General features: G+C 36.0%; 1 protein-coding gene across 2 annotated transcripts; it reads right to left on the bottom strand.

The window, feature by feature from the left end:
- Nucleotides 1–345: 345 nt before the first annotated feature.
- LOC104897802 (hypothetical protein) lies at nucleotides 346–9,552 on the bottom strand. 2 transcript variants are annotated; one of them, XM_010684758.4, is made up of 7 exons: nucleotides 9,303–9,550; nucleotides 7,197–7,288; nucleotides 6,857–6,998; nucleotides 4,912–5,216; nucleotides 2,426–2,479; nucleotides 2,216–2,343; nucleotides 346–842 (listed from the first exon to the last, which is right to left on the bottom strand). In XM_010684758.4, exons 1-7 carry the CDS (start codon nucleotides 9,391–9,393, stop codon nucleotides 650–652), a joined length of 1,005 nt encoding a protein of 334 aa, XP_010683060.1. In that variant the 5' UTR covers nucleotides 9,394–9,550; the 3' UTR covers nucleotides 346–649. The 2 variants fall into 2 exon arrangements, with proteins under 2 accessions (XP_010683060.1, XP_048500419.1); XM_048644462.2 differs by lacking the exon at nucleotides 2,426–2,479 and having other exon boundaries at nucleotides 9,303–9,552.
- Between the last annotated feature and the right edge of the window lie 8,990 nt (nucleotides 9,553–18,542).

Below are 18,542 nucleotides of genomic sequence, written 5' to 3'. Positions count from 1 at the left end.
AAAGCGAACTTGTGTTTTCCTTTCATATATTTTTTATTTCTACCATTAGAAAGATTTAGATTACTAAAAGAATGAACGTAGATCTTTACGATTATCTTCACTATCATTTACCCATATACACAAAAGATATAACTCATGTCCATTTACATTATCATGACTATTGACATATGACTTTGTTCATGTCCTTCAACATTATCATGACTATTGACATGTGACTTTGTTTACATCCTTCCTTGCATTTATTACCGCTTACTATTTAGATATTACCATTTATTATTTACATACCAAACAGGTAGTCAAGGGCAAGTACCAAACCTATACTCGAACTTTCTATACAGAAACAAATGACAAATTAGTAACCTTCATTAAAATTAAAGTGACCTTTTCTGTACATCAGCCCTATCATTCTGTGATATACATACAAACAATGCCCAGTCACACACAGACAAAGAATTTGTCTTGCTCATCTATCTTCTATTCGCCCTCCGAATCATCCAGCAGTCTATCTCAAGAAAGATACTATCAGGTAATTAAGGTTATTATACTCGGACAAACAGGATAACCAACAATTAATTTGGCACTTTTCACCTACGCAGTCTAAAGGGGCCAAGGATGTTCAAGCTAAATATGCTGTGAGCTTCCCCAATAATCAGACGTCGATATCAGTTCGCTTAGACTTGGAGTAACTGAACTCTGACGAAATATTTTGATAGATTCTTGGGAAGCCATAGTTCTCGGAATTGGACACAGGTTGCTGAGGGTACAAAGTTGGAGGAGGTGGAAGATTACGTTGAGCTGGAAGAGGAGGATGGACGTCATGGTTGTACATATTGCTGCTTAACCTGCAGAGTACACCCAGAAATCAAAGGTTTGTTAATGATAGTAACAGAGTAACAACTACTTGAAATCATGGAACAGGTAATAGTTCTCAAATAACTATATTCAACGTCAACTTGAAAGTACAATGGTCTGGTACCCAAGCCTTTAGAAGATTAATAGAACTAGCACATGCCACAAATGTCTCTTACACACTGAAAAGCAACTCCATATCTGTGAAATCAACAATGGTTAAACAAAAGAAGACTGAATTAACCTCCTTCTGTAACTGCACCACGCCAGAAGAATATTTAACCAACTAAATGTATCTCTGTTTTCCAAATACCAATCAATGAAACTATAAGATGATGCATACAATGAATTTAACCAAGCAACAAGGCACAACCGAAATTAAAATTGTTGATGCTTTTAGCTTCTCCACTATTCCCTAAATATATACTAGTAATATTGCTACAACAAGAAGAAAAAAAGGCCTCCTGGAAAATTAACATTATGAACATCCAGCTTGGGACACACATCACACTCTGGTGTTAGGATTATATAGTGTGGTGGTAAGATTTCCAATCACAGAAAACCATTGAACACGCCAAAAGAACAGTCTATGCAGACATTTAAATATTTTCAATAAGCTACCAGACACATGCAGGATAGAAGGAACAATCACCAATTTTTCTCCTAACAATTGGAAGGAGCTATAATCAATCATAGTGGCAATACCAAATCTGAAAAGCTGATACATGCAGCATTCTTAGCACAGCACATTGCCAGATTAATAAGCACATGAAAGTAACACTGTTATGAAACTAGTAAAATAGTTAATAGTATGCTCCAAACCCCAATGTAGCAACATTAAACCAAACAAATCAAAGTCTTTTTCAAAATGAACAAAATCACTCGTAAGAACATCTAATGCTTCTAATTACTATTCCGCACTACAATTTACAATGCTTTTGATTACTATTCTGCACCAACACTTGCGTTCTGAAATATTAGCCTTTTTAAGAAAAGCAATTCTGACCAAATCTGGACATTAAGCTGTAACGGGTTGATCCCCGCACCAAATTTCATGCCAGAACAAAACATTTCCATTCAGATGCTTCACCTTTCATAGGAATTTGTTTTTGCAAAACTTTACGAGTCCACCTTTTCAGATGTAATGCCCAACATATATTTATTCCAAAGTTAGATAGCACCACTGATAGGGAATTTGGCAAGACTTGCATTTACAAATTCTAATCACCACTTTCAGATAGCTATTATGTTATCTCCTTAGAAAAGATATCATATTTCATAGAAGAAATTTGACAATCTTCAACCAGCTGCTATTTTTCTTTTTCGTGATAGACACACTATAGGTGCAGAGTCCAATGAAACACACCTTGCTGATGGGTGTAGAAGATCATCATCACTTGAAATATCAGTTGAGCGCTGACTAGTTCTTTGAGATGTGAAAGACCAAGGAGATGGTGCAGGTACTTCATCAGCAAAGTATCTCCTCCTGATCAACTGTAAAAAAAAAGATTAAAAAAAAACTCCAAGTGCAACATGATCAGATAAAACAATTAAGATAAAAGTTCAAGGAAGATACCAAATGAAAAAACTTCATCAGAGCTTCCTTGTCAAATCTTGCATCTTTGGCAGCCTACACGATCTCAAATGAAAACAAGATCTATTTAGAATGTATGCTTGATAAGCACGTCATCGGCAAAAAGAACACGCAATCATAGTATGATGATATGATCGTAGAATTAATTTTCAGCAAGTCACTGTGCTAACATATCTAGAAGAAGCGATGATGAAGTGCGCCTTTCTAATAAATACCTCCTCAAATTGAGATGTAAACAGAAGTAATGAAGAAGGAAATGCTGCAATATTCCGAAGAAAGTGATGATGGTAAATATCAGTATGGGAAAGCATTAGTGCAGTAAGTCTTTGTCCGACATCCATAAGGTTCTCAAGTAAACTAGATCACATATACAACCTCTTGCAAGTCATTTTAGACCTCAAAGATTAACAGTACGTGTATATTGGTAGATTTGGAGGCAATGTGAGATTCATTACTACTCTTATTTGGGTATGACACAGGGAAAGGGAAGAGAAAGAATTGGAGGGATCCTTCCTTCCCCTTTTAATAAGTCAAATCCTTCCCCTAACAGAAAATTTTGGAAGCAAATGGAAGCTCAATCTTTTCCTACCCTCACCTTCATTTTTCTTCCCTCCACTCCCTTTCGAAACACACTGTGAGAATCATATTGGAGCTCAATAAAGGAGTTGAGCTTCCACCCCCTTATCTTCAAAATAGGGGCTCTGACTTTAAACTCTCCCAACATCTAGATTGAGTGGGTATTCAAGCCATTTCATGTTTCATAACTTCTAATAACTTGTCATTTTCTGTAACTGTTTCTATTTTCATTTTAGATGGTGGTTGGTGGCAGAAAGAGAGAGGGGGGGGGGGGGGTTACATCGTAGTGTCCTGGTGGTGGATGTACACACCTAGAATTTCTCCATTCTTTAATGCTGAATGACATTTCAAACAAAAAGGACTTGTGAATACAAAAGGACAACTTATGGGCTTAGAGTCTAAACACCAAAGTCTTCAAAAACATTAATTATAGAGCCCTTGGTCTTCCAAAATTGTCCCTAAATTACGCTTTTTTGAAGAAACCCTAAATGATGCTTAGAGATGGCACACAAATGTCTAACATCCAATGTGAATTTGTCGTAATGTCAAGCCACCATTTAGCAACAGGATATCACTTGCAAACAGATAAGCCCAAGGCTTCATTAATATCGTTACTGAACTGACTACTGTTAGTATTTGGTGAGTGTGCCTCCATGTGGACCAATGCCTCATCCCTTGCAAGTGTCTGAGCCCACTATCACAGGATCACAAGTGCACCAGCCCATGCATTCCCCCTGCGATCTTCTTACCTGTAAATATAAGCTACCCTTCTTTGCTAGGTCTTCCCCTGCACTGATAGCAAATTTAAAAGCCCACCTTGAACTCGCAACACCCAACCAGGCACGAGCCCAACATTAAAGTCCAACCCTTGAAGCCTCGCCCCAGCCTGATAGCCCACACTACAGCCAAGCAAAACATCCAGAGTTCTCCTTCAGCTTGTTCATCTCCTTCACGAAGAAGCGCATCTCTTAGTAACTAGGGCACCAACAAGAAAACCAATCCACCAACCTTGGCACACTACAAAACGTGCCTAGTAGGAGGGCCAACACGGGGAACGACAGTTTAGAGTTGGTGGGGGTGGGTCCTTTCTCTCTACTAAAACTTCGTGCCATTTAGAATAATGCAAGCATTAGCAAAATGACAGAAGTATGAGTTTTTCCAAAAAAAAAAGTCACAAGCAACTCTTACTAGCAGTGTCTCCCATCATAAACAGATTTCACCATCCTACCATCGATGCCTAAAGCCTAACAGTGGGAAAGCATGGTCATAAAGTGGGAACTAAAAGAGGTCTATAGTTTATTTTTCAATTGTTTTGCTTTACTATTTTCAATGTAAAATATAATTTTACATATTAAGTATTCTGAAAGTGACTTGCATCACTTTGCACAAACACTTTAAACAACTTTTGAGGTCAGGGAGAAATTTCCACATTTACATGATATTGATTTTTAGACAATTATTCTATCCTAAAGTAAAACATAAGAACCAAAAAGGCACTACACTTTCCTCTTATGTCAAAAGGAGCAGCAGCAATAGTTTAATCAAGTACCTCAATTATAAGCTCATCCTATGTAAAACTATGGCAATCTAATATTATATGTAGTTTGTCAAGATTTATTGGGATTTGGGAGAGTATGAAGTATAGCTTACACTAGATACTTAGATAGCATACCATCATTTTACACTCTTTAATTGCAAGCATCTCACTTGTTCCAGGGATATGCAATAATCGCTTTGACTGGGTAAGCATTTTATACTCTTTCATGAAGTACGCATCTTCATTTCTCCCAAGGATCCCCCCCGTGTTGTACTCGAGAATGAAGCAACGTGTTGTCACATAAAATACAATAAATCAGTATTAGCCACTTTCAACCAAAGTTTTCAGTTCTTACAGCAATGAGAGCTGAATTTCCAGGAAAACTTGCAGTCAGGGGAAGGTCCTCACTTGATGAAAGCAGACCTTGCTTCTCAACCCATTGCCTTGCAGCATCAACAAGATTACCGCTGCTGCCTCTTTCACTCTCCTTTGCTGCAATATCTGCTTTGTTGCTGACAACAATATAGGGGACAGGAAGCCCGTAGGGCCCGCCAGATGCTAGAGGTGCCGAAAATGTCCCATTTGCAGCAATCTCAGCAGCCCATTTCTGAAGGCCTGTTTTTGTCTTCCTCTGGGAGAGATCATAAACAAAGATGATACCTGCAAAGTATTTTCATGGAGGATAGAAGCATGAACCATCAGGTAACAGTTTTCCCCTACAATACAACTTGAAAAACTGAACCTATTATACAAGTTTCATAAGTTCTCCTTTCACATAAATAGATGCATAGTAACATATGTAACTAAAAGAAGTCTCCCTCCATATATGTGGTGTTTTCTGGACTTCCAAGACTCTGCATTTCAATTCTACTAAATTAGTATAATGCCATACATCAGGAAATTCATTTAGGAACCCACAAGAGCTACACTTATAAGGAGACATTACCAAGCCTCTATAGTTTGAATATCACTCAGATTTAAACCAAATAATCAAAATAGCCTGTTTGTCACAAGAAACAGCAATAACAAAATTATCAAGCAAAGGCCTAACGAGGAATCTAAAATGTTCCTGCAGTTTTTTTTCAATATACAACATTTTCATCAATAAGATGTGTCCAAACACGCCTCCACTTCAACACATTGAAAAATATTGCCTATAATTATGGGTACAAGAGAAACTGTCGGCTGTTTCATTCAATATGTAAAAAATATGGATTTATGGATACATTGGTTCGACCAGCTGCAGTAAAGTGTGAAGCAGAAGCAGAAGCAGCAAACCCAGGTTAAGTGCAACACAGGAGACAAACAAGCTGCAAGCAGGCATCAATCAGTGCTTATGTTCCTGAACTTTCTTATTATTATAGTTGAGTTAGATGTTCCACCAAAGCTATCCTCCAAGAAATAGAACGAGCTGCGCAGCAGTCCTGATCTCTGTAGTTTAATCCTTGAGGACTAGTGTAATACTACAGATATAAATGGTCTTTCCTGTGACCGTCATGGAACTCCACAAAACAGAAATTGAATCACCAATCAGGCAATCACCCCCTAAAAATCCTTGGAAAACCCAAAAGTAAATCCAACACACAGGAGCTTCATTTTGTACATATTGGAAACCACTTCTGTTAGTGAACACGTGTTTCTTTAGAAGGTAGGTCTAGTAAACACTTAAGCAATCTACAAAATTTAAAATTTTAAGATACTTGAATCAGCAAACTCAAACATACATCAACATAATATAATCTAGCCAATTGTATATTAATATCAGAGCTAGTGATTTAGATGTCATTAATTGATCCTAATGTTATACACTATCTATTAAGCAAAACACAAATGAAAATTGATACTCCTGCGATTGCAATTGCAATTGCTATTGCAATTGCACTATTATTCACCAATTTCAGAAGGTTTAACTACACAATTAAGTTTCACCTTCCCCATAACATAAAGATAACTAGACAAGAGATTGAAGTACTTACATTCTAATTTAGTGTTGATAGAAATGCTTTTTCACCTTAACAGGTTACAATACATAAAATTAGGTCAACTTGCCTTTAGAAGTACTATATAATCACACGATTTGTGGTTTTCAGAGTATATTAAAGCATGAGCATCTTTTGAGATTTGTTCTTTCTTATAAATCTAGATGCATTAACAAAAACACACGAGTAACCAACAAATTGTTGCTTTTGAATTTTGACTGAGGGTACCAAGGACTTATAAGTGCTGGATTGTCATACTTTCTCTAAACCCCAAAAGTTTGATGCTCCTTGTTGAATGCTATAAGAGAATTCATAGCTCACCATTAACTTGTGAATAGAAATGAGATCTGCAATCTTTGTAGCGTTCATGCCCACAAACATCCCAAAGCTCCACAAAGAAATCTCTCTCTACATCCCCCTCCAAGCCGTTTGAAGAGCTTGCAGAACTTCTATAAGTAATATGCTGCACCAAAGGAAGAAAATGATCTCAAGCAGGTGGAAAAAGTTGCTACATAAAGCCAGGAGGTGCACTACCTGCTTCTAGGCTACTTTTCCTACAATAGGAAAGATTTGTCTAATTCAAAATTATGAAGAGCGGCTACTAAACAAATGTATCACTGTTCTATTTCACCTAGAACACAAAAAATAACATCAAGTGCACCTTAACTGAAACCATACATCCAACCGTTTGAGAAGGACGTGCTACAGCAGAACCATTTACAATGAGATGCACAAGTGAAGTCTTGCCCACACCTGCCAATCATCAAATTTGAAGTTTTTTAAAAAATACACAAGCAACGCAGCTTATTTAAAGAAAATACTATGATAACGGCAAAAGGTGTACTATCATCACTTGTTAGATACTGCCCTTTATTTTCATAGAGCACTCAAACTCCCTCCGTATCTTTTGAATTGCTACATTGTGTTATGCACAAGAGTCTAGGCAATGTCACTTTCAAGCTTTTTGGAGGATACTTTTTGACCCATTTAATGTAAAATAAGGGGGGAAAGTTAAAAAAAATAGTATTTTGAAAAGGAAAAAGAGGAAAAATGAATATAATAGTATTACTTTTTGCTGGGCCAAGTACCCCAAATTAGGAAAGTCTAAACAATGTAGCAATTAGAAAGAAACAAGTAAAAATTTAGCAATTAAAAAAAATGGAGGGAGTATCTATCTACATGTGCAAGTTTGAATCTAAACAGACAAGGCAATCATGAAACAACCAGTAAAACACAATAAGAAGCCCATATCTTACTCTAACTCAAAAGTCAAAACTCACTTTTATCATCAAAACAGGAAGGAGACAATTGTAATATAGTGGCTATATTCATGATCTAAGTCTCATAGCATAAAGTTTCCAACTCTAAGAAAAGATAGCATAAGCTGCCATTTCCTGACTTTCCCAATTTCGACATCATTAAAATTTCTTGTAACCTCCTAAAAATTATGCCTTTCATATATTAACATCATAGGAAGGATCAAATTATTAATAGCCAGAGAAGGGCCACAGCAATCATATACACCAACTTTACTACACTGCATACATGTAAAGTTTATAGGATCTGAGATACCCAATTGAACCCCACATCAGGCGAAGGTGGTAAGATGAAAAGGCTTACTTATTGAGAGTTTCAAAAATATTTGCCAAGAAATGTGGTTTTCCTATTTCCCTTTGTTTGGTTTGTGTAAGGGGTAGAAAACAGTTTCCCTAAATGGAGGAAAATAATTCCCCACATAGGCTCCGTTTGGTAGGGCGTAAAATGTGAAAATTGTTTTCCTCTATTTTCAGTTTTACATTGTTTGGTTGGCAAAAGAGTGTAAAACCATTTTCCCTTAGGGTAAAATAACTCTCACAATGATGGAAAACCATTTTCCATTCAAAATGAAGGGAAACTGTTTTCCTTATCTCTCTTGTACATTCCTCTCACTACCTTCTTACTTTCCCTTTCATTTTCCTTTCATTTCATCATTTTTCTTACATGGAACCAAACAACGGAAAACTAATTTTGGAATTGTGTTTTACATTGTAAATTGTTTTCCATGAAAATCATTTTACACTGAAAATGTTTTACGCCCTACCAAACGGAGCCAATAGTGGAAAACATTTCTATTCTTAAATGAAGAGGCACCAATATTCTTCCCTATTCCTTACCTTCCCCTTTCCCTAACCCCTGCCATCATGTCCCAATCCATTTCCATTTCCATTCCTCCTTTTCTCTCTAACTCTCCATACATGGAACTAAACAAAGAAATAGTTATCTTCAAATGTCTTTTTTTTTTCTCATCGAGAAGATTCTGTTTTTAACCAAACGGAGCCTTAATGAAAAACTACCTTGTAATCTTCAGATTTTTCTTAGCAACTACTCTATTATCTCTATCTTATGCCTTTCTTTTACTACTTAATTTGTCACGACGATTCATGTTAGCTGACCCCAAATCATTTTAGAAGCAAGACTTTGTTGTTTTTGTTGTTTTTGTTGTTGTACTGTATTATCTATAAACTCACATGTAGATTCATTATCATAGCCTTAGGCAACCATCTATCATGACTAAACTTGGAGCATAAATCTTGAGATAATCAAAACTTCTTTCACCGCTTCTTTCCCAAGTATTCCCAATGATAAACAAGCTATAAAGTATAAACCAAACACAAACACCATAAATAAAATAAAAGGGGAAAAAAAAAGTATTTTACTGCGAAGCGAAATGAAGAACAATTCATAAATCAAAGTGTGAAAATAAACAACTTGGTAATAAAAAGTTCACCAGAATCTCCGACAACTAGGACGCGGACCATGCCGATGGGTGGACCGCCATTATTATCCCTGCTCTCTCTTTCTCTTTCCCTCCAGAACATCTCTCTTTCACTTCTCTAATCTAAATAGTAGATACAACAAACAAATAACGAATCACATAGTTTTAGGTCACTTTTGCTGGATTTTTGTGTAGATTAGCCGTGGCCAGGTTCGGTTTTCTGTGTGTGCAGTATGCTAAGAATGTTTTTGAGTAAAATTACAGCTGACTCGCGTGTCTATACACGGTTGGCGGTTGACACCCTCTATCTGTGTCACTGGTGGGTTTGGATTGACCCAACCTAAGTCAGAATCAGTGGCGGATCTTGACCAACTATTTTACAAGGGGACGAGTAAACAAATCAAAAGTTTTAATGTAACATTTTAAATGTTGAATAAAAACACTAAACGAAGCATATGAAAGTTTATATATACTATCATTAATGTGTACAAAGAATATAGTAAGCCTAACACTTGGGAGAAAAAAAGGCCTTGTTTGAATACATGAAAGAAAATATATATTATATAATTAGAGCCCCCATAGCAACAAATATAGAGCATAAGTTTTTTGATGAAAAAAGACTTATAACATAAAAAGGCCACTTACATCCCAAAGATCAGTCAAGACATTTAAAAAGATGATTGTTGGAAGAGCAAGAAGTAATGCACATTAAGTTGATTGTCGGTCGCGAGATTCGAGCCTTGTACCTACAGTGAATTACTCCGTGTCTCTTACCACTGTCCCAAGGTAGATTTCATTTATTTTCTTGCAGTTGGTAGAATTTATTTTAAGCTAAGGGGGGCCAGGCCCTGCCCGCCCCACTTATAATCCGCCACTGGTCGGAATGTTTAGGTCGGAATAATTGGAGTAAATATGGCATGTGGGTCAGATGTGTGTGGGTTTGTGTGTCCTTGAGTCGGGCCCAACTAGGTGAAGGAGCTCACAGATGGGGTTGGGTTTGTTGGTGGTTGGGTTGGGTGAATTTGGGTGGATATGGGAATAAGGTGAAGCCAGTCCCAGTCAGCTCTTGGATGGACTTGGACCGGGACAAATCGGCTATCGCAAGGACATGGGTCAGAACAAATTAGCTCTCGGCAGGACTTGGATCGACTCAACCCGGCGCCGGATTGATAGGGGTCGGAACAATTCGGCTCTTGGAAGGACTTGTGTTTGCTAAAGCATGCACCAGATGGACTTGGGTCGGCTCAAACTGACTTTCAGAAGGATTTGAGTCGGCTTAATCCGACATCGATTTGAGTTGGATTGGATTAAGTTGGTTTTCATCATAACTTGGGTCGGGATAAATCGACAACAGGTAGTATTGGTTTGGCTTGAGGCCTTGAGCCATCCTTCGGGTTGACTTCGCCACTTGGGTCAACTCAATCCCACTCTCGAGATGTATTGGATCGAGCTTGAACTCGGCTAAACCTCGATTGCTTCTGTGCTGGGGTCTAATTTGTATATTATCGCAAATGGTTAGATTAAATTTTGTTAACGAATTATCAATAAAATCATAAAATACAATTATAATTATTTTTCATATACATTAAGTTATAGTAAAATCGAAAGTTATAACAATTAACATGTGATTGGAATATTGAATCATTGTGATAATACAATATACATTCATACTTATATTACTACTTTTTAAAGTTAATAAACTAAACTAAGACTTAACTATATTATTGGCTAATGGTTATTGGTGTATTGACTTTATTGCATGTTTTCATTAATACATATACATTAAAGATTTAAACTTTAAAGTGCTTAATCATTGGATTTTTTTTATTTTTATCACCTTATAAGTAGACTGTTTTACACTTTACCACCTTTTGTTTTTTTTTTCCAATTTTACCACCTTAAAGTTTCTAACTCATTAAAAATCACCACCTTAACTCAACTACGACAAAGAATCTGGCGAAGGAGGTCCCAATTAACTGGTTTATGTCTAATTTCTCCTCATTTTCCCCTTTACCCTTGATTTTTCATTTCCTCTTCATTCAAACCCCAATTTTGTCTTTCAATCCCTCCAAAAACCCAAATTTCTTTGATGAAAACCTAAATCAAGTTAGGGCTTACCATTTTTTGATAAATTTGATCTCAATCAAAGGAGAAATTGAAGATTCCGCTACTGTTAAAGTTATGATTTCTCCAACCAATTTAATAGGCTAGGGTTCTTCCTCAATTTTGGGCATTTCTTGTTCATTGATTCTTTGGTAAATTGGGAATAAATTGGGGCATCTATGATGTTCTTTAGCACGATGCTTGCTTTGGATTTCATTCATGTTCATTATTTGGGCCAATAATGTCTTAGTCTTCTTCTTAACCAAAAGTGCAACTATGAAATTCCTCTTGCTACAAAAGTCGAAATAAAGGAGAAGAGAAAGCACTTTGGTATTCTTAATTTTTGGTGAAGTGGAGGAAAAAGATGGTAAAATAATCTGTGTAAATATCAAAGAGGAGTTATTGATGATTTTTACAAAGAGAGTGCTGATAAGGAATTGAAGATAAGAATGTGATTTGTTTAAGGAAATGAAATGGTGAAGGAACAAAGAGAAAGAAATCGGGAAGAAAGATAATAAAACAAGGGGAAAGTTTTTTAATCCGGCATGTGGGCCCGCCATCACCAGATTATTGGCCGGAGTATGATTTGTTTTGTTTTTTTTGGCAGCAAGAACAAACAGAAGAAAATTACACAATAATACCCTTCCTAGCTTGAGTAGCTAATACATGACTTTCCCTTACTAAATCTCTATCTACTTTGAAAATTTCACAGTAACTAAATTTCTAAAGAGCTCCACAATATCATGACATAGACTGTTAGGTGGTAAGTTTTAGTGAGTTGGAAAGTTTAAGCTGGTAAAATTAAAAAAAAAAAAGGTGGTGAAGTGTAAAACCACCTACTTATAAGGTGGTAAAATAAAAAAATCCTTAATCATTGATGACTAATGATCAATCATCAATTTATCAAATTAGGATTATAGTTTTTACTTTGGAGTTTAAACATTTGATAATCGAGATAGATAAACAATTTTTGTTCTTCACTTGTTTTTGAACACGAAACACCTAACAATTAACAACCATAATCAATAAGTTCATACTCCATACTGATTAATGATTAGACTATATAAAGTCATTAAACTTGGTCATTTAGTTAGTTAGTGACTTTCTCACTCTCACTAGGTCACTATATAACAACAGAAATAGTTAAACCGTTAAAAAGGAGTTGAAAATGGAGACACCGAGACTGCGAGACATGAAGTGATGAAGTATGAACCTATGAAATCAAAAATAGGAAAGCATGAAAAGTATGAAGTTTATAATTTATTTGAACTTAATCAACTTATGATCAGTGAATACTGCTTAATGATTGATACACTAACGATCAAATCACAAATAGGCGTAAAATGACTCATAGTCTCAGACTGACTTGTTTGATTTCGGTTCTTGCTATAATCCTAATTTGTTCGATTTTGTCGAAATTCATAACTTGTTTAAAAGCATAATAACTAATTGTTATTTTGTGTTAAACACTATTCAATATTCACTAAGTTCACAATAATCTTGTTAATGTTAGTTAGTTGTTAATTGATAGTTTATTTTGGTACTAAGTACTAACTACTAACTAGTAAGCACAAAAATACTAAAATACAAATAGACAAATAACTGATAAAGTGATAACATGTTCGGATGTTTGCAACTTTGCATATTTAAATAATTATGCTAATAAGTTCTTTAAAATTAATACTAATAACTAATTGAATTTTGAAATTTATATGAATTTCTAACAATAAGTCAATAATACTAGAATGATTAATTTAGAATTCTCAATTGAAAACAGTATCAAATTAATCAACATGACAAAATTAAGCCATTGATTTGTGAGGGAATGGGTTGGGGGAACTGCCATAGGGTTGTGTGAGGGGTTGTTGTGGGGGGCTGGTGGGGGTAACAAGGGCTGGCAGGGGTAGGGGTGGGGGCTGGCAGGGGGATAGGGGTGAAAGTTTAAGTTCTTTGTCATTGTTGAAGGAGGAGACAAAAAGTTTGTGTTTAAAAGTGACTTTTAACGGAAAAGTTAATCAATTACCTCATTAATGTCACATCTGGTAATAATATACTAACTAAGAGGTCACTTTTTGAATAAACTTTTGAAATTGGTTACCAAATATAATTTTCAATAGTAAAAGGTTACCAATGAGAATTTCCCTAGATTATTTTGTAATATTGTAAAGAGTTTGCAATTGTTATGTTTGATCGAAAATAGGAGAAATAACCAAGGAAATTTTATGAGATGAGGAATTCACATTCAATTTTATGGCCTTGGGTCGAAATGGTTTTGGATCGAGTAGCCTTAAGTCAGTTTGGATTTGGGTCGATTCTATTGCAGGATTGGGTCGGGAAGTAAATGGATCAGTTCGATATTAGTCGAGTTGATATTGGGTGAGAATGATATTGGTGTGGGTTGATAATGGGTGGGTTTTTAATGGGCCAAGTGTAATCAACTCAGGTATAACTGGGTCACTTGCAGGTGAAGTTAGGTGCAGGTTAGTTTTGGGTTAGAAACAGGTTGGTTCGGGGTCATACTTCACGATCCAATTGGGTACGAGTACAACTTGGGTCGTTCTAGATCTGTGTGGGTTTCCATTTTCACGGGTACAAGTGGGAACGAGTAGACATTGGGACGGAATAAGTCAGCTTTTCAACCTTCTACTCTCGGCTCAGACAAGTAGGTTGAGTCTGGTCGGATGCGGGTGCACCCGTGGATTGGCCCAGTTTTTGACACTCTACACTCTTGTATAGGAAGGTTGTATTTTCAGGGAAGAATAAATCCTCCAGGCTACCCTCGGTGTCTTATATAGGGCCCATACCTAGATGTTTATTATAAACATACACCCCAATCCCCTGACGCCACCTTGATTTCCAAGCAAATGCTCGAAGAGGTTGTGATTAGAAGGCCCAATATTGGGTGTTTTCAAATGTCAGTCGTATTTAATTAAAATTACTCATATTTTCGATTTAGCCTTTTGAATTACTCTCTTTTAGATCAGACCAATTAGGACGACGTTATGTATTATCATCAGGTACTAACTTGGGAAGACATGATTATATATGTCTACATCTATAATTTCATATAGGCCCAATTTGTTTAATCTAGTCTGTTTATATTTTCATGTAAATCAAAAGTCTATTTCTCCCTATATATTCATACAGGCTGAATGTTGAGTCTAGTCTGCTTGCATTTTCATGTTGGTTTATTTTCAGTCTAGTCCATGCCTGCAAATTCATGTAGTTCAGTCCATGTCTCCATCATGGTCAAGCCCATCCTATTCTCAAACCTATATAATATTTAATTCATATCATTTTCAAATCATCCATCTCATTCCCAAAATCATTTTTTGAAAAAATAAAAAGTATCGGCCGAGAGATTACAACTTGGGCATGCCTAATGGAATAGCAAAAAGGTAAAGCCACTCAAAGGTTCATTAAACGAACTATCACCATCCCCAACTTCACTTCGAGTCATGAGACTGCTTTTGACCGCCTTCACAACAGAGGTGTCGTCTCTTATAAGGCCTACTACGGACCTTGTACCTTAAAAAAGAAGGATGAGATCCAAGAAGTGGCACCTAAACTATTAGTGAAAATACCATCAAAGTAAAGGGCATCTAACGTCTACATGTCGGACCATAAAAAAACATCAAAACATGATCAAGTATTGTATCCCCAATTCAAGATTCTTATTTGTTTATTTCAAAATTTTCTAGGTTGAGTTGACGATTCCTTACCTTAGCTATTTGTAGTCTTTCTCATCGAGTCAAAGTCACTCTAGCACTTTCATTTATTATGGTATTTTTATTTTCATGAATACAATTGTATGTTATCATTATTTTTATTTTATGCTTCAAATTCAATGATGAAACCAAACAAAATAGTATCCAATGACCTTTGATTAAAACAAATGAAAAAAATTACAAAAATAAAAAATAAACATATTTTGGATTATGAAATCATTTCAAAAAGCCATCACCTCCATCAGGCACTAGTAGAATAAATGCTATTTGTTGAGGTTAAAAAGTGCCCTATTGTTGCGGTTTTGGGCGTGCAGCAATTAAGGGGACAACAATAGGTATTAATTATATTGCTGCGGTTTTAAACCGCAGCAATATCTCAACATATTGCTGCGGTTTCTAGCACAAAACCGCAGCAATATTATCATTTTTATATCAGAAAAAATCCAGTATGTTGCTGCGATTTCTGGCCAAAACCGCAGCAATATGACCTGGTACAGATTTTTTTTTTTTTTTTTGCATTTTCCAATTAGAGTTGAAATATTAAAACCAAACAGTTAACATATTCACTATCCATTAAATTTGCAGACAAACTGAAGATAAAATGTTTATTAATATATAAAGATGAAAAATCTATTACATCAATATTACAAAAGAATAAAATGTAAAATAAAAAAGCAAAATTAAAAAAACGATTATCAGTAAATGACTAATAAGAACAAATAATACTAAAAAATAAAAAACTGAAAATAAAAAAGAGATCTAACTACAAACCAAACTTAAGAAACGAAAAAACAATGAAAATAAAAACGAAAAAAAAACAGAAAATTCTAAAACAAAAAAACGACGTTGACAGAAGACTAAAGTGAACAGATCTTGAAACTAAAGTGAACGATGACAGAAGACGACCGCGAACGAGGACCGACGACCACGAACGACGACCGATGACCGACAGCTTGGTGAATGACGACGAAGACGACGTTGGTGAGAGGTGAAGACGACGACGTTGGTGAGAGAATGAAAGGTGGAGACGACGACGTTGGTGAGAGCTTGGGAGGTGAACGACAACGACATCGGTGGGAGGTGGACGACGACGACGTTGGTGGGAGGTGAATGACAACGACGTTGGTGAGGTTTGAACAGTGAACGAAGAGGGAAGACGTGAGAGGTGAGAGGATGAGAGGAGAGAGGAGAGGTTTGAAAAACGGCTGAGGGTTTGGATGAGAGAGAGAAGGAGAGGCGTGTGAGGTTGAGAGAAGGATAGTGGGAAAAAACCCTAACAGATGGTTTTAAGAGAATGTCGTGAAGTAGAGTTTAGCAGCGTGAGAGTATATATGTGAGGAGCCTAATATTGCTGCGGTTTCCACGTAGGACCGCAGCAATATATTAAAAATATTTTTTTTTTAATATATTGCTGCAGTCCTACGTGGAAACCGCATGCAACAATATTATCTGTTCAAGGCCCCACTTTATTTTAAAAAGTATTCGTTAGACAATATTGCTGCGGTTTTGGGCGGGAACTGCAACAATATTGTCAATTTCTATTTTTTCTTTTTTTTTGCGTGTTATATTGCTACGTATAGGTAAAATCGCAACAATATCACAGCATCAAATAGCATTTATTCTACTAGTGAGGGACAGATCCAAGATTTGGAGTTATGGGTAGTGTAATTTTGCAATATCATCGAATACCTAAAAAAAGGACCAAAAACAACTAAATTCAAATGTTATAAAATCCAAATACAACTTCAAAATATTTTGATGAAAAAAAATTATGATTGTCCACTATGAGCTCTCAAATTTTGGAATTGATTACAATCTCATCAAGTTTTACATTTCTCGATTTTTCTTAGGTGGCCCTTTTGAAAAACAATTTGAACTATCCCTTTCTTATTTTATCTTCATGATTCAGAAATACATATAATACATGATTACTTAACACAAGATTTCGTTAATCCATTCAACTAGTAATTTCTTACTCCCATTATAGTTTAAAATGGGAACACTAAAAATTATCTTACAACTCATCACAAATTCACATCATAATTTTTTTTTTATTGTGTATTTACTCTGTTTCTTTTTACTTGGAACATAGTCCTATTTAGAAAATGTCACAATACTTGCAACATAGTTAAAAATGAAAAATAAACTCTTGCTATTTACTACATTTGTGATGGAGGGTCCTCAAACTTGGGAACTATCTAACTGACTTGGACATTTGACATCTGCTTCTTCATTGGAGGGGCTTCTTTGGGTTGCTTTGAGTTGTTAGGAGCTGCTTTCCCTTTGGTGGTGGTGTCTTTCTCTTCTTTTATGGAGTTTTGGAGGATTGAGTTAGATTTTTTTGAAGATGTACCCAATTTTTGTGAAGTCAAGGATACCAATTTTCCCTTTGCCAATTGATTCTTAGGAGGCATTCCCCTTTTTATTCTTGGTTGACCATCCGTGGCTGGAGCTTTTGGTGCCGGATTACTGGTGGTTGCCTTTGCAGGTTGTGAACACCTTGCTTTGTTGTGTCCATACCCTCCACAAGTACTACATTGATTTGGCTTTCTCTTCCGAACGACAAGGGCTTCTTCAATATGCACTTTCTCTTGCCCTCACCTTTCTTCTTCCTCCTTTTCTTGGGTGAAGGTCTGACTGACATCACCTTAAACTCAAGGGGCTAAGGCTGCACATTTGGGGTTTTATCCCACTAGCTAATACCAGGCTTGGCATGAATTGGGGTGCATATGCCAATGCATAGACTTGTTTTGTGTATGCTTTGTCAATGAAGTCTTTTGGATCTCTCCTATTGGACATGATACACCTCAAAGTATGACAACAAGGTAACCTAATCAAATCCCACTTATAGCATGTGCATGTTATATTCTCAGATTTACCACATATGTCTCACCTTTATGGTCAACTTCAAACTCTACTTTACTTACTTTTAATTTTTTGCAGAAAGTTGCTTCTTCAACTCCTTTTTCCATTTATTTTGAAGTATTGGGCATAATTGATTGTAGAAATGTTTCTAGTCCTTCTTTTTTACTATTATCCCTCCTTATGACATATCTCCTAATCCACTCTATCATTGATAATATTGACTTGTCCCTTGCTAGCTTTAAGCCATTGTTGAAGCTTTCATAAACATTATTAAGCAACATAACATACTTACATTTATTTAAGAAAGCATGTTTGGACTAATGCTTGCTTGGGATTTAGGCCAAAATAAGTATGCACCTCTTTTGTTAGGAATCTTATGCCTACCATTGCTTTCTCAAACTCCACTTGATATACCAAAGAAAAATAGTTATTGTTGCACTTACACAAGTGATAGAATTCCGACTCAACAAAATAAAACCAAGACATAATCGAACAATAATTTACCATTGTTGAAGCCCTTGCAGCTATCCAAAAGGCTAACCTACACACTTCTCCA

The sequence above is a fragment of the Beta vulgaris genome, chromosome 1, assembly GCF_026745355.1.
Source record: "Beta vulgaris subsp. vulgaris cultivar EL10 chromosome 1, EL10.2, whole genome shotgun sequence".
Classification (NCBI taxonomy): Eukaryota; Viridiplantae; Streptophyta; class Magnoliopsida; order Caryophyllales; family Amaranthaceae; genus Beta; species Beta vulgaris.
Note: the sequence above shows the minus strand (reverse complement) of the source record. Positions and strands in the feature narration are given on the sequence as shown.